The sequence below is a fragment of the Phasianus colchicus genome, chromosome 1, assembly GCF_987193195.1.
Source record: "Phasianus colchicus chromosome 1, bPhaCol1.hap1.1, whole genome shotgun sequence".
Classification (NCBI taxonomy): Eukaryota; Metazoa; Chordata; class Aves; order Galliformes; family Phasianidae; genus Phasianus; species Phasianus colchicus.
Window position 1 is genome coordinate 107184750 of NC_143436.1, and position 21163 is coordinate 107205912.

Consider the following 21163-nt stretch of genomic DNA (forward strand, 5'->3'; position numbering starts at 1 on the left):
CCAGCAGCATTTCTTTTTTCCCCTTTAATTTCTTATGGTTGAAAAACAGCAGCAAGGGAGATTGCCTGTAGATGTTAATGACATTTATAATGAGGGCAGTCAAAATTTGTGCGTCAAGACCATCTGTTTAGAAGTTGCTGATGGGAACATTTTACTCAACTGGATCAAAAAACCTCTCAAGTCCCAGGAGCTTCACAGACCGTTTTGTGCTGAGGTACAGAAGATCTTTAAATTCTGGTTACGGAATTACTTGAAAGTGTACACTAATTTACTTCTGAAATACATTACGTTTCTTTATCTTCCATGGGCGTAGAAGTCAGGAATTTGTGTGTTAGAACTGAATGACTTGTCTTTTTCTTGCTTGATTCTTCTGAACTATTTCCATAGAAACTTTGGCTTCATACAATGGGATTGGTTCATCCAGCTGAGGCCTAAAATGAAACAGAATGTCAGACTGGTCTGCTGAGCATGCTCAGATCAATAGTAACATTGTAGGACTACTGCTATAGACTTTACTTTCACTATGTAAACTTTACTCCTTAAACACAACGAATGTTTCACAGCTTTGCCTGGATTCACAAAAGAATAAAAGAGCCCTAAAGCAAATAGGAAACAGAAGAGAAGTATATATCCTTCCTTATGAGGAAAAGGTGGTGGTGGGAAAGCTTTTGCTCTACAGCAATACTGTTAGCCCACATTAATAGAAAGTATCTTTCATTCTCACCTCATTATGGGTCTATCTAATAAGGCTGTCACTCTTCTTTACAAAGGAATATCAATCAGACCTACTGTCTTTTACAGTCAACACCATTTCTCAGTCAGGTACACTGCTGAGCAGCCAGATATATGCTCTTCCTCCACCAAGAAAATAATGTGCTGCCTCTTCTAAATTTTGCTATCAGCAAAATCAGAGGTTTTACCAAGTTTCCCCAGGCTTAGCCTGATATATTATAAACAGATCACAAACAGTTCCATGTAAGCAATTTGAGGCATCCTTTCCTCAACATCTCAACATAGATCTGCTATGCTGGTAAGAGATTTCTACCCCTTTGGCTCAATAAAAAAAGAAGAGTAATCATCTTTCTTACCTGAAAACACCACTTGATAATTTCTCCATTATATCTTCTAAGATGCGTATCTACGAGCTCTGTCAAGGTAACAGCATATCTACAGATAATTCTTTCAGCAGTTGGGTTGAGCCCACTATTCACGTGAAACAAAACAAAAATGAACTGCAACTCCAAGCATCAGTTCTGATCTATGCAAGTGTTGATATATCAGAATAACCTTTCCTGGCTCGTAGAAATGAAAAAAAGAAGAATTATAAAAAAGATAAAGCAAAGTTACAGTAGGCAAAGTAGGATGTAAAGTAAAGCACAGCACTAAGTAATCAGAATGGCAGCCGCACATTTGGTGCACGCTGAAGACAGCTGACTTTGGTACTGATTAAACTACCCATTCATGCAGAAGTTTGAGACAAAAAAAAACTGCAACAGAACAAAGGTAGGTGTGTAACAGAGCTTATAAATTCTTGGAGCAATACTGTGCACCTTTAAGGAATCTCTGTGCTAATGCATAACATTTGGAGCGGTGCAACAGACAATTTTGTATTTAGCGCTTACATGAAACTCTGAAAAAAATAATCTTCCTTCTTTCATCTTAAGAGCAACCTGGTCAACATTTGAAGCTCAGGGCATTTTAAAAAGATCATCTTGTGATTTCTTCAGGTAAGGCGTCAGTGCCTTAGGGTCAAGAATTCCACAAGATACAGAGCTATCGAAAAGCAGACTTTTTCTTTGCAGCTTTTAAAGAAGTAGTGATAAAACGTACTGTGGTTGTTAGAGGAGACAATAGAAAGAGATGTTTTAGTCAGCTTACTTTAAGTTCAACAGAAGTACCAAAAGATAACATTATGTTGGTAACTTATACCCCATAAATAGATCCCTCAGTGTGCCTGACCTTGCCTAATCTACTTTACAGTTCAGTGGAGGGGAAGACTTCCTCACAGTATAGTCAGTCCTTTGACAAGCGTAATGACTTAATCCTCACCTGCCTCTGCTGTTCTGCTAAGCTGCAAAAGTGATTCAGCAGATCTCAATCTGCAGTGCAGAAAAGGGAGGGTCCTTAAAGCCACAACCATTCCATGAAGCAACCCACTGAACACTGTCCTGTCAGCAAAAAGCTCCAGGTCCACCTCCTTAAGGCCACATGCTGGTAATGCAAATGAAGGCAGCACACCTCTTTCCACACCCACACCTTCCCTCAATTAAATGTTATGCACATAATACTGCAGATAAGAGAGAGATTACGAAGTCAAAATATTTTAACATTTACAATTAATCTGATTGCATTAAGATTTAGAGGTGATACAACTCAACACAACAAAAAATATACATACGTCCAAAATATTTTATGTACAACATAAAAACTTGTAGAACTTCACTTAATTGGCTCAGTCTCAAACAAAACCACTATTATTTCCAGAATGCATTTTCGCCTTTCACCATTACTTTTTACTTCCTAGTTAGAAAGTATACATAGACTAGCTTTAAATACAAAGGTTACACTGTAGTTACATTGTATGCTGCTCTGTACTGACCTGAGGCCTAAGGTCACAAAAGGGAACAGAAGATGATTTATTAGTTTATCTGTTATATTTCCATCCATTCCTTAGCAGTCACTACTCAATCATCATCAGAAGGATATAGAGATACTTCCCCTGCTCTACACTGGACAAGCTCCATATCTCCTCATTCAGAAAGGAGACTGTGGCTCCTTTAAGAAACAAGGAATGACTGTCTGGAGGATCCAGCTTAAACAGAATGAAGAAATACACAATTAGTTATATTTTCCTGTACAAAAAAGGATTAAATGGTTAATTTATATTTATGGTTATAAAACAAACAGACAATAGTTAATAGCCAAGCTATTAACTTATTACATTAGAGAAGGGAGTTCCAAAGTTGTCACAAAGGAAAATATAAAAAAAAGAGCATTACTAAACTGAAATGCTTTTCATTTTCTGGCCATGAAAATCTTCTTACGTGAAAATTGATGTCATTTAATAGTTGGTAGCCATTCAACCACATACTGCGGTATAAACAAAACTCCTGATTGATACGGTCTCTTTACCTGAAGATTTCTCTCTGTTGTTATCCAGTTTCCCCCAACACCAAGAAGAGTGATGATATCATGCTTATGAGGCAGTAACTGTGATTTTGAAGTTGATTCATCTTCAGCACTATACAGTTTTACTGGAAAGACAGAAGGACATTCAAGCTCAAAAGAAAACAATCGTCATCAAAAATGAAATGCTTATCTTTTTCCAAACTGAAAAACAAACATCTTAGGGTTGTTTCAGTCTCATGACTTAAAACACAAAAGAGTTGCAATATATTCTGAATGCATGCACCATGTGACGGCTGTCTGGAACAGAACTAGAATTCAGTTCCACTGTTGGCCTCATGAGGCCATCAGAGACAGCAGAAGATTCAGGAAATTCAATACAATCTGCTTTTGAGATATTTCAGTGGGACTAAGAAGTTCTTTAATTATTGCAGCCAGATACAGCAACTTCAGACTTCTCAGCTATTCCGACTTTTAGAAAGATGAACTCTAATGTAGCGTAAACAATGATGTCACAGATCTACTTCTAATAACCACTTCTTTTCAGCTCTAAGTAGAGAAGAAGCATTTCAGACCAATTTACTGATCTCTAATATTTCAAGATACTTCCACTAATACAAGGATCTTTCTGAAGGAGGTCTGCTGAGTAAAGATACCCACATAAAATTACATGGGATCAAGCGATGACACAAAGTTTTGAGGTGATGTAACTCCCACATATACTACTTGGAAATAAAACACTTCATGCTACTCTGAGGACCAGGTTCGCTTCAGTTACATACCTCCAGCATCTATAACAATATCCACTCCCAGGCCACCTGTTTCTTCCAAGCAGCTTTCTGCCACATCTATCTTTCCATTTGACACATCGATCACCCGAGCTAAACAAAGCAATACATTCAGCTGATTACAAGAAAACCACAGTTTAGATTCACAGCAGAATGAAGATTTCCCAACATTGATTAAATTTGATCTATTAAAAAAAATAAAGTTTTACTTCTAAACAGACTTCAGTATTGCTTCCCAACATGCAGTCTCATCTTCAACATCAGAAGTAAATGCGTAAAACCCAATAAGCTCAGCCACTAATGAGCTGCTGACTTGACTTTTCTGATGACTCCAGCAAGATTTTTAATCTCATTATATCCATCTTCTTTATAAAATAATGCTTAGTAGCATCATCACCTATCTCACGGCATGGATAAGCTGATTAAAGGTATTATCTAATGCATTATTTTTAAAAAAAGAGAATGGCCCTCTGGGTCATTAAATAAATACACAGCTAGAAGTTTCTGCATCTCCTTTTGAGATATTCCTGATCTGAAAGTCACTAATATATTTTCTTCTCAGGTATGAACAATACCTTACTTACAGATGGATATGAAAAGAAATGAAAGCATCAGGAACAACAAGGGCAGAGAAGTAGAAGCTAAGTTTCTTTTACAGAAACTATAAAGCCAAGGACTTCTCGACAAAATGACAACTGGAATAATGAAATTTAGAGGCTCATTTCCAAAGCATGATAGATTAAACTCAAATTTGCAGAGAGCACTTACTCACTAAAGGCTGCCGCATACCTTCTTGAATTTAAGCATGGGGACAAGGAAAAGAAGAAAAATTGCAAGAAACTGATCATTAGGAAGAATATTAAAAAGTACTCCTCTTCCCCCCTCTATTCAAACACTAAGATCTATTCAAATTTGATCATTTAATATTTTTCACTGCAATCAAACTATCTGGCCAAAAACAACAGACATGGTCATAACTTCATAGTAATTTGATACTAACATTTCCTGTATTCAAATTAAAAACAAACAAAAAACCATAACCTTCCAATACTTGAAGGGAGCATGTAAACAGGAAGGGGAACAGCTGTTTATGAGGGTGGATAGTGATAGGACAAGGGGGAATGGTTTTAAACTGAGACAGGGGAGGTTTAGGTTAGATATTAGAAGGAAGTTTTTCACTCACAGGGTGCTGACACACTGGAACAGGTTGCCCAAGGAGGCTGTGGATGCCCCATCCCTGGAGGCATTCAAGGCCAGGCTGGATGTGGCTCTGGGCAGCCTGGTCTGGTGGTTGGTGACCTGCACATAGCAGGGGGTTGAAACTCAATGATCATTGTGGTCCTTTTCAACCCAGGCCATTCTGTGATTCTATGATGACTATATGACAACACAATAGTTTTCTCAGTTAATAGTTTAGAGGTACTTTCTCAAGAAGGCAATTCAATGTAGTAAAAAAAAAATAAATAAATACAAATATAGCTTCACTTCTTGGGAATAATTTTGACTTAATAGACTCAAAGACTGACTGTCAAAAGGAAGGCAATAGTTTAATCCGTTTGACCACTTTCTGATTTTTGTTCAGCAAAAAAAATTGTTTTGTTACTTAAATAAATCCCAGACAGTGGAAAGAAATTGTTGCCGCATTTTGAGCACTATGTAAAACTGTGAGCGTCAAGTTATAATATCATTTCCTACAGCTCCTTAATTTAGACAAAATTTCTCATAAGACATTTGCAAATTTGTTCAGTTTCTCCTTCTGCAATTTGCACAACCTCTAAAGTAACATTCTGACTGGCAAAAAGGCTTCAGTTTCTCTTCTTTCACTGCTGATGAGAAGTAGAAATAGCATTTCCACAGCTTCCTCCCAGAATTGACTCTCACCCAGGAATTTCTGCAACAGACTTTGAAAACTGCCACAGTGATCTGCTATTTGGTTTGCTGAACATAGTCTTGAGAGTCATGAAATCACAGATGAGTTCTTACCAAGAATTAATTCACTGAAAGCTCAATATTGGGTTAGAATAAAACAAAACAAAAAAGCCAACCCAAAACTGAAATACAAGACAAGGCAAAAAAAACCCCACAAATTATAAAGAGGGAGGTATAAATCCAGTGATGTGATCCCTGTGATTCTTTACAGAGGGAGCGGTGAGGTGCTGGCACAGGCTGCCCAAAGAGGTTGTGGATGCCCCATCCCTGGAGGTGTTCAAGGCCAGATTGGATGGGGCCCTGGGCAGCCTGGTCTAGTATTAAATGTGGAGGTTGGTGGTCCTGCCTGCAGCAGTGGGGTTGGAGCTTCATGATCCTTGAGATCCCTTCCAACCCAAGCCATTCTACAATCCACGTGTGTGGGTTTATATTATTTCTTACATATATATTTTATTTTCTAATGTTAACTTATCACACTGTTTAATATTTTGTCTCTAGTCTAAAATGCGGGTATCAGCATACTTCCCCCCTTTTGTACTGTTAATACATTTACTCCACAGATTACTGAAAAAAATACAAAATATAAAAAAATCTATACACAAGATCTGCTGAGTTCTAAAAGGAATAATTACATTCCCAACACAACACTTGGCAGCACCCTGCTGAAGATCATCAGGGTCAGAGAGCAAAAAATGCCTTTCTCCTTGTTATGCAAGAACCTCTGCACAGCACTTCACTTCCTGCTGCATTATCAGCACTCCAAAGCTACTACAGGAAGAGCCAAATGCTCACTTGGTAGGCTGGAAGTGAATCACTCCCCAGCAGTGCAGATGTGTGTGAATGTGCAGCCCCAGAATGCACATGCATACTATGTTGGCTCTGTGCTTCCACTGCCGGTTCTGTTCTCAGGAGCCAGAAAGGAATTCAAATTGACAACAACTCTGTTCTCTCAGTGTCTAAAGAACAGCTGTCTGGCTTATTTCATCGCTCTGCTAGCTTATGATTCTTGAGCCAGCAGGGAGAACATAAGGACAATAGGAAGTGCACCTGCGTGTCAGCAATGCCTGGTTTTAGCAAGTCACTCAGACCTAGAGCTGGGATTTGAGAACAGCTATAATTCTCCACTCGGAAAGCCAAGACTGCAAATAATTTTGCTAAGCAAAACAACAAAAGAGAAAGGAACCGGAGTCAGAGACAATTGGCATTATCTTTTGAAATCAGATCTTGTCTTAACTCACATGCATTTTCACACGACTAATTTATGCAGATGTAACTGACTCCACAAAACTACTCGTAAATCACAACATTCTTACAACAGCCACCACTACTTCTATGCATACTTCTTTGAATGACCAAAAAAATCACGCATTTAAGAATTTAAACTTGTTGATTATACTGTGGCAGTCTCAGCATTTTGAAGAGGAAACATCAGAAACTAGTTTTAACATCTTGTTCACTTTATAGCAGACTTCACAGGCTACAATTAATCTGGAATCAGTGTATCTAATGTAACGCCACCCTTTATTTTAGAAACATCTGGATAAAGAAATATTCTACTCTACTCTGCAGCACTGGAATACAAAAAGTTGGTCAGAGAAGATGCTGGTAGCTTTTACTGAGACTTTTCCCACATTTCAAGTAGTATTCTTATTTTGAAGGAGAAAAAGAGAAAACCTGAAGTATCAGGATAGAAATAGAAGTCATGGGTAAATGCAAGTCTTTTCTTTAATGCAAAGCTCCTTTAACAAATGAGAAAGTCATAGAATCACAGAATGGCCTGGGTTGAAAAGGACCACAATGATCATCTAGTTTCAACCCCCTGCTATGTGCAGGTCACCAACCACCAGACCAGGCTGCACAGAGCCACATCCAGCCTGGCCTTGAATGCCTCCAGTGATGGGGCATCCACAGCCTCCTTGGGCAACCTGTTGCAGTGTGTCACCACCCTGTGAGTGAAAAACTTCCTTCTAATATCTAACCTAAACCTCCCGTCTCAGTTTAAAACCATTCCCCCTTGTCCTATCACTATCCACCCTCATAAACAGCCAACAAAGCATTTGAGCATCCAACTACTGTAAAACATGCATCATTTTACAGCTACAACAGTACTTGAAACAGCTGTCACACAGCTTGATAAAATGCTACTAGAAGAAATTGGAGTCTGACTAAGAATTGATCTCAAGCATATAATTGTATGTGAACTCTGGTTCAGACGTGAACTCTGGTTCGGGTACATAGATCACAGCCTGTGATACTTGTGATCTAGCAATGCTTTCTTCTTGTTCACAAGCAATGATTTTATCAAGTGAAAAGGTTTTTGAGCAGCTAGGCCAAAAGTCAGCACTAAAGTCAGCACTACGTGAGATGGAAAGTACTCAGAGACAGTCATCACCGTGATGATGAGTAATGGAGAATTAAAGTTAAATTAAAAATAAAAATTCCATTAAGTACACCTGAGAGAGGATTTAAATATGTATAGAGTACAAAATAAGTTTTAAAACTATTTAGACTATTGATAAATCTGTTTCAGTTTTCAGCTATTGAAATAGGCCTCCAGAGTAAAAGAATTTCAGGAAGTCCTCCGTATGCTTAAACTTTAGTACTGAAGAACACAGCTTACCCACAGCAGGTCTAAGCCTCTCCAGGTACTGCTTATCTTCAAGACTGTAGGCCGTAGATATTACTTTAGCTCCTCTATGCTGTGCTAACTGAATAGCTATTGTACCAAATGGCTGGAGACAAAACAAACAAACAAAGAAGCAGATGGGCTTATTTACATCAAGAATTCAAGAAAAGCTATATTGCAAGGACAGTCGGGGGAAGTCAGAAGAGTATCTAAAAGTGAACTTACAGCTTTAATAAAATCTGAACCAAGAATTTGAATATTCACAGACCTGCCTCAGTTTGAAATGAAGCCAAAGAATCATTTTCCTTGACAGGAAAGCTATGAATACATTTAGGAGCTAACCGGGTCTCCTCCTCAACAAAATAGCTGAAAAATATAAGTACTGTAACTGCAATTGTAACTTCTAGTTTTGCACTCACTTGACTGTTGAAGGAAGAAGTGCAACCAAGAAAACAGCTCCATCAGCATTCACGTTAACAAACCTCGGCTGTGGCAAGCTCCACATCCTCACCAGCAGTAAGGATTGCAGAAATGCAAATGAAATTATTTGTATCTAAAGAAAGTTAGAAAGCATTGGTGGGATAGGAATGAAAACTTAAGGCACTTTCCCCCAGTTTCACCTGAAGGCTTAGCATAAAACTATGTCAAAGCAAAACAGCAGAAAAGAACTACCTCCTCACTGCCCACACAACACGTAAAGATTATATTCTTGGCTCAGCACCTCACGCGGGAGGGCCCTTCCACTAATCCTTTAAGCTAAGGGCACCGACAGGAATAGAAGAGAGTTTGATAAGCTCAGTATGCTGTAAAAAATCCAATGTTTCTGGTGACAAGACAGTTGCTATGGCAGAGGCCATCCGTACTGAAATTGTCTTATCATTACACAGTTGTTACCTACACTCGCTCCATCCATGACAAGGACACTTTTTCCAGGAGAGACTTGTGAAAGGTAGTGTAAAGCTGTGTACGCTCGGACACCATCACGAACGGTCCCCGCTGCTTCCACCCAACAAACCTTTTCTGGTTTATGAACTAAATGGCAGAAAGGAAAATAAAACCAGACACAGAAAAAAAAGCAACAAATTCCCAACATTTCACTTGAGATGGTAAAAGCATTTTCCTGTTTTATCCACACGCTTTAACACCTAGGAGGTAGAACTAGTGAACAGCTTTGTAAACTAGAAATCCAAAGTTCAAGCATCATTTTTAGTGTAGGCAATTTATATGATTTAGCAGAGAGCTTGACAGTAAGTGAGAAAATCACCACAGATCAGCCAAAAGTCTGGCATAGAAATGAACAGGCAAGCATCATCCTATTGAGGCACTAGCAAGGAAGACTTGAAAAGTCTGATCTGCCTCTACAAACACTTTAGAACTGACAGTTAAGTCTGAACCAGGGGAGCTATGTAACAACATAGGCAATGCAATCTCCTGAGAACATTTATCCACAGGCAGGAAAAAAAATTCTAGGGATTATCATCAGCACCAACTCTTTTGTGCCAGTTAATTCTACCTAGCGCAAAGTAAAGCACTGACAGTTAAAAAAGGGGAGGAAAAAAAACCAAATGAAAAAGGCAAACATTTTCAGCCCATAGCAATTGCAAATAGTTATAAGACAGCAAAGATCTCTACATTTGGACCTTTAAGTATTAGAAGGAACAAACCCTTTTCCATCCCCATAGTCCATAGCTTCCTTTGCAAAAACTGCCCAAGTCAGTCTGTAAGACTTTTTCCCCAAGCAATTTAACACAAACAAGTATTGTTTATCCCATGTATATTATTCTCATGGAAATGATCTTTTATCATATTTTAAACAGTAAAACAAGGATTTAGTATTGGCATAAACAAATTTAAAGGAGTCTCCTTCTAACTGTAGAAACTGAGATCGTAGACAGTCAGAAATACAACACAAAGTTGAGTATGAGTAACTTGCTCAAAGTAACACAGCAAGTGGTTGATAGAAACACAGAGATTCCTAAATTCAGTGTTCCATATATAAAGACACTCTGAACGCTGCTAGAAAATGTGCTTAGAAGTTCAAACTACTTAGGTCCCTATTAGAAAAGCTAAACTGAATTCCAAAGGTACAGTAAGATATATTAGCAAAACATATAAATTACATACCCAAATAATGCTCATGAACTAGAACAACTTCACAAAGACCAGACTCTTCAGAATCCAGGGGCAAAATTCCTAGGAAAAAGAAGATTAAACATATTTAATTTCAAACATACACTATAACCAAAATGGGCTGCCCAGTGAGGTGGTGGAGACACCGACCCTGGAGGTGTTCAAGGAACATTTGGACGTTGTGTTGAAGGACATGGCTTAGTGAGAGCTATTGGTGATCAGTGGATGGTTGGACTGAGTGATCCTGTGGGTCTCTTCCAACCTTGGTGATTCTATGATTCAAAACAAACTCTTAATGAAATTGTTGGTTCCACTTGGGCTGTTGTTCTATTATTCACTTTTCAGACTTAGAGTAATTTAAGAGAACTTGATAAGGTAAGAGCATGTAACCTCAATAGGGAAGAGAGCACAAGACTGTTTCAGAGGTACTCCAAACAGCACTTTGAAGTCAGGGAGATAAAGAATTGAGACATAATGCTTTTTGCTACAAGCACTACTAATTTTTGTCAGGTCATGTTTGAACACACTTCATGTTGCTCTCACTCTGATAAGCGCTCTGCCTTCTGCTCCAGGCCATGGCTAACAGGAAAGAAAATTGGGCCCTCATATTGCACATCAAGCCACACTATGGCTACAGTTATCAGGATGGAAAATCAGAGGTAAGGATGCCATTGGCAAGAGCAATTAAAACAAAAAAAAGGCCAAAAAAGAGCAGAGGAAGAACAATTGAGAATGACAGTAAGTTTTAAAAAGTTAGAATGCAGAAGAGGAATTGAAAGTAAAAAACATCCAAAGACGACAGAAAGCAAACACAGAATGGACAGAAGAAGAGTTACTACAGTCCTTCCACTGCCCAAAAAAGAAGGTGCATAAGCAATAGTTTCCGGCATCCAATCAGTCTCCTGAAGTTGTGTGTCCTCTTTCCTGGGTAAGATGTTTAGTACTAACCACTTCCTCCCCCATTCAAATCTTACACTTAATTTAGATCAAACTAAGGGCTTCATTAGATATCCTCAGCAAACCTGGCTGATATTTCCACCAAACTGTCATAACTTTCGCTCAAAAAGGATGGGCTCAGTATCTATTTTTAAATCTCTCAAGGTTTTTTTTTTTTAATTAAATGACAATAAAGCTCCTCAAGTAGATAGCTTCAGGAGCTGTTAAGAAGTAATGCAAGAAGGGCAAGAATCTCAGAACGTACTTTCTTTGCAACATCACCATCAATTCCATTTTACTTTCACAACTTAGTTACCCTCTGTTTAAAGCAATACACAGGATGCTAACATCTATGAATAACATTCCTAAGAAATACATCCTCTATCCTAAAGCACCTAGATTTTGATGATTAATACAATATTATTTCATATGTTAACAAGGATATCCTTACAGTAAATTCAAATAGCCTTGGCGCCTAAAACAGTTGTATTCTAAACCTCAAAACAGGAAATGCAAACCAAATAATACATGAAGACATTCCTTTTCTCAAGAGATACAAAAGATCAGGTACAAAATGTGCTCAAGTGTTAGAAGATAATGTATGTTACAGCCTCCAAGGAGTCATTACACATCATTGTCAACTCACGCTGATTCCAGTGTCTCTAGAACTGTGCACAAAAATATGACCCTTACACTGAGCAAAGAGATGTGGCTTATTAAATAACTGCACCCTTAACTCAATATACCTCAATAATGCTTCCAGAAGCTCCAGCATCAAGTAGAGACCTTTATGTTATGCATGCTATACACATCAAGCATTTGACACAAGTACAAGGCCAGATTTTTCTCCTTATTTGTCAGAAATACTCAACACCGTGTAGGGCTTTCATGCCTTTATTTATTCATTCAGTAATGAGGCATGTAGAACTGACACTCAAATTGACTAACCATCATAATATTTAAACAGATATATACTGTATTTAGGTTCGTGTCTGCAAGTAGTTACAGCTGATGTAGCTCTATTTTCTCCTGTGCTTGTTTTAATGAGTAGTAGGGCATAACTGATTTCTAAAAAGATTCTGGGAGAAAAGAAAAGCAACAACAAAACAACTAACTTTGAGAAGTCAATAATGAATCTCAAAATGGCTGGTCTGAGTTCTCTCTGTTTATTGTAACCAAGCATAAGGCTATGAAAAAAGAATACATTATATAGATAAATAATCTCATCCGGAAGGTCAAAGAAGGATTAAAAAAAACTTCAAAACTGAGAAACACTTGGTATGATTTTAGGTATAAAGATGTAACATACCAGGTAGTTCCAGTGAATACAGTATGATTTTCCACACAAAAGAGTAGATCTATAAATAAGAACAATATCACCACCTTATTTCTCATGAGCTCAGAAGCATATAGCAGGACTGTACTCTTTGACAATAGGACAGGCTTTTTTATGCAATTTAGATAAAGATATGTTTCTGACAACTGCATAGTTTGGAACAGTTTGATGTTATTAAGTACAGAGATAACCAAACCATTTGATAGTAGCTATGTTTTTTTTTTTTCCAAATCTGTTCATTTATTAATTAAAAATAAACTCTCAGCAATAACTGGGAAGCATACTTGTTAGAAAAAAGATTTACTATAGGAAAAGATATTTCACTCCTGTGTTTCATCTTCACAACATCTATATTGGATACATAAGGATGAGCAGCTGTTTGATAAGCAACGTTGTGAGACTGCAGTGTTTAAAAACAAAGAAGAGGGCCTTCCTTTTTTTCAGGGCTAAAAATATTTAATGCTGTTTTTCTTTGTTTTCCTCTTTCCAGAAACGTAATTTCAATTTTTCTGTAGCTGCACTTGCAAACATTCAGTTTGAAATACAAAAAAAAAAAAAAAAATCAGTCAACTTGGATAAACACATAAATCAGACAAAATGAATCTGCTTTTCTCACAAACCCAGGATAGATTCCATGACTGATTCCATTCCCTTAATGTCAGACTGACACTGAAACAGCTCAGATGTTCAAACCACTTATCTGTATTTGAATAAGAATGGAATTAAGTCTTATTTCACAAAAAAATTAAAAGAAAAATACCCACAGAAACAAACAAAACCTTAACACCTTCCCACAGTCACTTAGACTGTCACTTGAATCACTTGGCTCTCCCAGATTCACAGATAGTAATAAAGGAAAAAACAGCCCAGAAAACCTAACTGAAACTGCATTCTTTCAGCTACCACAAAAGGTGATAGAAACAAATATTTTAGAATATTTAACAGATGAAGCATATGTGAGTCAGCTACTTAACCAAATGAGCAATGCTGTTCACAATAATGACACTACTCATAGTTCAAAGTAATTTGTGTTACAAGACTTGAAAATGCTTCGCCACAATTGTGCTGCTTTAATAAAGACAGTGAACCATTTCTGCATCCCATAATTGAAATACTATTTCCAACCTGTTAGAATTAGACTTACTATGGTAAATTAATAACAACAATCCCTAATTCTGCTAAATCTGAAGCCAATTATAAGAAAGTTCTGCCAAAGTTCTAACAGGAAAAGCCCCAAACACCTCCCATATGACCAACTTGGAAGTCCATTTTCAGCAGCAACAACAACAACAAAAAAATCAAACCACAAAAGTACAGTGACTACACTTGCCCATCCAATGGGCTTTTCTGAAAACAATATCCTAGCCACCTCCTAGCAGGCTCAGAAAACACAGGCTCCATCTTAAGTAAAGGAAGAGAGGAAAAAATTCACTTCCATGAGCTGCAATAATAAGTATTTTAATGTGCAGTAAAAACAAAGATTCTAAAAAATAAGCAGCTTGAATTAGCGTTTCTATTCAAATGTTAGCAAAATACCTGAGAGTGTGCATTACTTTTGTTAGCTCAGAAAATCCACAAGAACTACTGAACCTACCTGTATATTCAAGTTAGGACTGCTTGTGATTTTTTTTTTTTTTTTTACCTAATCAGGAATTCATTGTGGTGAGTGGTGAGTGGTGTGTTCCAGCAGTAGATGCAGATTTTCACAAGTATGGCATATGGGTTCTTGTTCACCAACGGAGAGAATGCATTGGTGATGGTGGTAAGTATGTTGAAAAAGTGTTTTAGAGCTGACAGTTTGTTCTGTCAAATAGTGTTATTGTACTCTGCTGTAGTTTCCATGGAAATAAATAGGTGGCATTACTTCTGGAGAAACCTACATACATCAATGTAGTGTTATAAAAACTAATTATTGTCTATTTATTCAGATAGTTGCCTCTAGAACACTCACTCTGCATGGCTAATTGGTACATATATTTTATATACATGAATACGCATGCCCAATGTATATTCTTCAAGATTCAGTGGATGTAGTAGGACTACTACAGATCACAGTAACTGGAGACCTGAACTTCTGCCTCTAGTAACCAAAAAGCATCCCAAAGAGAATACTTTCAGATTAAAATCTTCATTTACAGGAGCTGATTCACATGATAGCAGTTAGAACTTTGAAAATACACATTCAATTGTAGCTTTAGCAATGACTATAGCCTCAGCCATTCATTATAAAACAATTATTAGTTGTATTAGTTGATAAAGCAAATAAGTGTTGACTTACCTACTACTTCATCATCAGGCTGAAAGAAGGACACCTTTCTCCCAACTCACGAAGAATATATGAATAGAAGGAAGAAGGTACCAGTGTAAATATTTACAGCTGAAATTAAGTATGCATTTGACAGCATTGCTTATTGCTAGCTATATAGTCAATGAATATTAAGATGTTATAATCACAAAATAAACAAGAGAGTTAGGCAAAGCAGGTTACAATAACAAAAAGAGAATAGATAGGATGCTTACCCATACCCTGGGCACGCTACAAAACTCCAGCAGAGTGGATCTCCAGAAGAGAATCCTTCCCCACTGGTAGCCAGGTCTTAAATAAGTCTAGAAGAGGTGGAGCCAGGCTCCACCCCTTCCTGCAGCACAGGTGAATTGCCTTCACCTGTGCTCCCATGGCTGACGCATTGCTCACCTCAGGTGATCAATCAGAGGTTCAGGCTGTGATTCAGCAATTCCCATACACTAGTGCATACAATTAAAGATACCCTAATGCTAGTGAAGAGTGTACATTTTGTATTGAATATGCACATACTGAAAATGAACCTTTCTTTGGCACCCCATTCCCAGTTAGATGCAAGCAGACACAAACATTTAAAAGATCCAGTCTTTAAACTACACATCAAAGATAGATATGCAAATGAATCACTGCTGAAGTTCCTGAACGCCTTCACTATTCCAACAAATACTTTTTACTAATTACTTAAAGGTTGCTGCAGCATGCATAGTTAAGACCTTAAGATCTCAATATATTTTCTTTTGAAAGCTGCAGTGCATTTTTTTTAAATGCTCCAAACAGATAAGAAGCACTACAGTTTGGTTCATTCTTTCTGTGCAGTACCATTATTAATCTAAGGAAAGTCTAATTAACAAGACAAATAGTAGATCCTATTGTTAAAGATGTACTGTGCAAACACTATTTACTTATCCCGAATTAACAGGCTTTAATTCTTGCTCCATACTCTCAAAAGGAGATTGTACTACTTACCTTCCAATACAACTCCAGAAATTTCTCGACCAACAGGCAGAAGCTCCTTTTCCAATTTCACTTCTGACAGGAGCTAAATGAAAATAATGGTTATAACTTTCTCACCAGAGCTCAAGATTTGCATGTTTGTTATGATCTTAAAGTGTTTGAGATTTGAAATAGGAAAAGTGGGCCACTACCAAAACATTAGTAGGGTTAAAAAACAACAAAAAAAAAGCACGCATATTCCTCATTTAATATTAAAAACTTTATTTCTGCATTTAAATTTAGAAGCGTATAAAGGAAAAAAAAAATAAAAACAGAGTCATCAGCTGACAAGCAAACTGGGACTTGAAGTCAGTATGCAGAGGATGATAAAAGGGTTTTACTGTAAGAACTCAAATGAAAACTGTGATCTTTCTCCATAAATTAGTAAACAAATTCAGGTGCCTTTTATTTAAAGAGACGTATAAGAACACCACATCAATCCCACCCCTTGTTTCTCAGCAGTAAAGCCATATCCTCAGATGGCACACATGGAATTGTGCCAGTTACCAGCGAAGGCTTAGAACTCCAACGGAAACTGTAAACACTTCTGGCTTTGACAAAAAAAGTAAGCAAATACCTTTGTGTCTATCCAGCTCAGTGCACAGGCTCTAACTTGTACTTTCACATCATGGTCTCCTGTAGGAGGAAGGTTTTCCTAGGACAAACAAACATACATCATACAATGTAACATGAACGTGCCAGTAGAATCCTTCTCAAGCTCTTAAAAACACTTTGCCACAGTCCTCCTTTCAGACTTCAGTTCCTAATCAGAACAATAATTTGTATTCAATGAAAAAGAAACTGATACCACAGTGGATTTACAACAGCATTTCAAGTACATGTATAATACTGTTACAAACTGACAATAAGACCTTTCTAATTCTCCATTGATACTGAAGCTTTTTTTTTTTTTTTGCTTTTTCTCCCCTGCAAGTTAAATATCAGATTCTTACCCCAAACCATTTTAATATGTAGTTACCTGTCTAGCAAATACAAAGAGGCAGACTTATAATCTTAAAACTAGGCTGTGGGTGTGGTAGAGAATTTTAAGATAATTTTGACATGTGTCTGAGATACTGGGCAATCATATTGAGGTAAATGTTCAAGTAGTCCCAATGATGTCAATAAAACTGCACCAATAAGGACTGGTGTTGTATCCCACAGATGATGGGCACCTAATATACAGGAAGGTCTAACAAAACTTCCTTGACTATCCCAACTTTTGGTTTTGGCAGTGAGATCTGCACTGATCTTAAGCAGTTGAGTAGTGCTAATTTAAATCATTTAATTAGCTACACTGAGTTCTGACCTGCTTTGTGCAGTTTTTAAAAAGCTATGTAAATTACTGAAGGCAAAATCATCTATTTCCATCACAGACTGCAGTCTGTGATGTAAACTTCTGTTGGAACTGAAAGCAAAACACGTACCAGAAAGCTGTTACAGCTTTGTTTCTACAGGACGTCTTTCTAAGTGTTTAAGCTTTCTTTTATTTATGTTTAAAAAACATTCCCATCAAACAGCTGCTGCCCTTCTCCAAAGCTTAGCAAGGTGAAGGGGAACTTCAGGAAGAGAAATACTGAGCTGCACTTTTTCCTTACCACCGCTCAGTTAAACACATGGTGTTCATTTAAAGTTGCTGGTGAGACTGACCTCCTTCTCCTCAAACAAACCAAAGTGGGTTCTCATTCTTTGTTCCAAAAAACAGCCAAGCCATTAGACTGCTGAACTACATGAGTATTCCATTTCTGATTAAAAAAAACAACAACACAAAACCTCAACACTTAGAATCTAACAGATTTATATAATTTATGTAAATTCAAGATCACATTTTCTTTTGGATATATTGTATATATGGTGCATATGGGTCAGTGAACCAAAGTACTGTTACAATGCACATAGTAAAATTGCTTTTCTTTAGGAAAACATCACAAGAATGCAAACCTTGGGAACAAGAAGAGACAATGAAATGTTCATGCTGTTAACTTGTTAATGACTTTGTAACTTAAATATGTCAATATTATAATTTGACCAAGCACCATTTAAGGTACTTTGCTATTTAAATTCTTCATCCTAACTACTGTCTTCTCATTACCCAGCTGCTGTTCCATTAACATTTCCTCAGTCAACTGGCTTTCCTTCTTATTTCTTCCAAAATTTATTTCTATTTGGGATCAGGATTCCACAGTACTGCTCATAATACAAATAATATCTGCAGAATTAGCTCCTATCTGAAGAGCTTAAAATAAGCAAGGGGACAGAAAACTAATATATACAGGATTGCAGTTTGAAGAACTAATTTAGCTTAGTTATGACTATACCAGAGCTGCTGGGTTTGCCTGTTGGCAGCATCTATGTCTATTCCCTTTTCTCTTCAGTGTAGGAGCTAATAATCATGAAGCCACCACATAGGTGTAAACTAATCTGTAAAAATTACTAGTTCTCAGCTGGGTAAGTAAGCTGATGTATGTCATCTTATAACTGCATAACTCTTAGAATCATTCAAAGGAAGAGACCAAAGATATGCTGCTGAGAGGTGAAAAAACCTTTTCAGCTAAAGCACTATTTAATGATCAGTGTAAGTGGATTTAAGATTGCTCACTGAATATGCATCTTGCTGTATGATAATCAGCCATCTTACTGCATGCTTCTCTTCCAGCAACTCATTAAACATGCTTCGTTACTGTGAATTTACATCTACTCAAGCAAGATTCTTATCAGTACTACGTTGTTTCATTTTGACATATGGCTCATAGGTATACTTAGCTATCTATGTTACATAAATATACATGGGTATCTGTAGCAATTTATTTTGTGCCTGCAAGAGATTCGTTTAAAAACCATGTGTTCACATCCTCAAAACCATGGAAGCATTTTTTCTACATTCAAACACTCATACTGCATCAATATACATGTGCCAGTATCCTGTTTTAGTCTTACGCCACCAAATTCCATGTATACTTATTCAATTAATGCTTACATCAAACTGACAAAGACTGGTCAGCACAATAGCTTCAACTAGATGTGACAGAAAGGTAGTTGTCTCTTTGTTCTTTCAAGTTGCAGGAAGATTGGTTAGCTAGACAGAGGAGAACTATCAATGCTTCTAAGAGAAAGGCTGCACTGTAATTTCAGTCCCTAAAAAGAGCAAAGAACTTAAAAGAAAGAAAATTAACAGCAGAGACACTTTGAACATTGTAAATCTCTCAAGCTACATTTCTACTTTTTCAGTGACCAGAAAATCTACTCAAGAGAAGGGAGCATAAAACAAACGAACTCTGGCTTTGCAGCAATCCAAAAAGCTGTTTTTAAAATGCAAACAGCAAAACTGCAAGCAGAAACGTAGCACAGCCTTTCCTAAGTGCTGCATCATGATGGTAAAATACTTATTTCCTACCTTCATTTACCTGCCTGTCTGCTCAAGGATAACACCGGTTCTTTTTTTAAGTTTCACTCCCTTCTTCCACTGAATGATTAATTGTGCTGTTATGATCAGAACTCACTCTTTCCTGGAAAATAAAGGTCATTTCCTCTCCGGATGAATTCTGCTGACAATACAAGGCCTTCATGGTGACCTGGAAAAAAGACACAGTAACTGTAATCACGCAGTAAGTACAGGGAAAATAAGTAACTAAGGCTTTACATTGATTTCTAACCAGAATAGCAATTGTTTGCAAGCAACAGAGATACGAGTCTCACAAAAAATTTTAGAACTGATAAAGAGATAAAGCATGATAGAATCACAGAACCATAGAATGGCTTGGGTTGGAAGGGGCCACAAAGCCCATGCCGCCCCAACCCCTGCCATAGGCAGAGCTGCTCCCCACCAGCTCAGGCTGCCCAGGGCCCCATCCAACCTGGCCTTGAGCCCCTCCAGGGATGGGGCACCACAGCTTCTCTGGGCAGCTGTGCCAGCGCCTCAGCTGTTACCTACAATGCATTACATCAGTGTTGTTGACAACAGCGCAGCAAATGCTGGGGACTGAGATGCACTGCAGAAGGCAATGGATGATGTGTTAGCCCAGCAGTGGATGGGGAGCGTGCCACCCGGCTGAAAGGCATGCAGTTAGAGTAGCTCAGATAAAAGCAGTGCAAAGGGAAATAAAACTGCTGCAGGAACACCAGGAACCACACAAGAATCACATCTCAACTTTTTGCTCTCCTCTCCCAGCTCCTCTAACATACACTGCTCTCCACGAAGAAGAATCTTTTTGAAGACAGGTTTACTTCAAGTTCCGTGGGGAAGGAGAGCACGGACAGACGGGGAGACAGCCCGGCCTCACGTTGGCACCCACCACAGCCATTTCTGTCAGCGCAGAGCAGCGCGGTTGCCGCGCCAACACCTGGCCACAACCCGCAGCCGCAGCACCAAGCGCCCTTCTCCGGGTACCCGCCCGCCCCTCGGGCCGCCAAACTCCCCTCGGTATTTCAGCACGCGGCAGTCCCCCACGCACAGCCGAAGCCCAACCCGGGGTCGGCAGCCCCACCCGAGGCTCAGGGCCGAAGGGCTCGGCCGCGCCCGGCAGCTCGGGCCCCGCGCCCGGCCGTTGCCATGACGAACCGTTGCTTCCGCCGCGCTCCCACCTCAGCGCCCTCCGGCGAGCGCGGGTCACGCCCTCACGCTCCACCCCACCGAAGCAATCGGGTTCGCGATTGGGCGCTCGGCGTGAAAGAGGAAACGGGATTGGCTAGGTGCGCTGTCACTCACCTCCGGCGGGGAGAAGGCGTGAGCCGCAGCGCCCTGCGCAACCCAGCCAGCAGCAAGGAGAATGAAGAGGCGCTGAGTTAATTCCGCAACGCAAAGCCGCGCCTCCTCGCGGCCCCGCCCCTCTCCCCGCCTTTCGGGCGCGTCCCACTGGAGCTGTGGGGGGAACGGGCCCGGCCGCCCTCGCCCCCGTCTTCCCTCGCCGCGCGCTGACCCCTTGGGCGCGAGAGCGAACCCGATTGGCCGGCGGAGGCGGAGTCCGCGCGGCGTTCGCAGCCTCTGATTGGCGGCGATC

At 38.9% G+C, this 21163-nt stretch overlaps 1 protein-coding gene across 10 annotated transcripts; it reads right to left on the reverse strand.

The window, feature by feature from the left end:
• Nucleotides 1–9: 9 nt before the first annotated feature.
• CRYZL1 (crystallin zeta like 1) lies at nucleotides 10–21077 on the reverse strand. Of its 10 annotated transcripts, none has more exons than XM_031612543.2 (14): nucleotides 20872–21077; nucleotides 19667–19738; nucleotides 16744–16821; nucleotides 16140–16212; nucleotides 15150–15194; nucleotides 10594–10662; nucleotides 9368–9501; nucleotides 8464–8575; nucleotides 4683–4706; nucleotides 3909–4007; nucleotides 3133–3254; nucleotides 2707–2812; nucleotides 1089–1134; nucleotides 10–431 (listed from the first exon to the last, which is right to left on the reverse strand). In XM_031612543.2, the coding sequence occupies exons 2-14, from the start codon at nucleotides 19730–19732 to the stop codon at nucleotides 332–334; spliced, it is 1074 nt and encodes a 357-aa protein (XP_031468403.2). In that variant the 5' UTR covers nucleotides 19733–19738; nucleotides 20872–21077; the 3' UTR covers nucleotides 10–331. The 10 variants fall into 10 exon arrangements, with proteins under 10 accessions (XP_031468403.2, XP_031468400.2, XP_089978239.1 ...); XM_031612540.2 differs by lacking the exon at nucleotides 20872–21077 and adding an exon at nucleotides 20725–20862; XM_090122113.1 differs by lacking the exon at nucleotides 20872–21077 and adding an exon at nucleotides 20748–20766.
• Nucleotides 21078–21163: the final 86 nt, after the last annotated feature.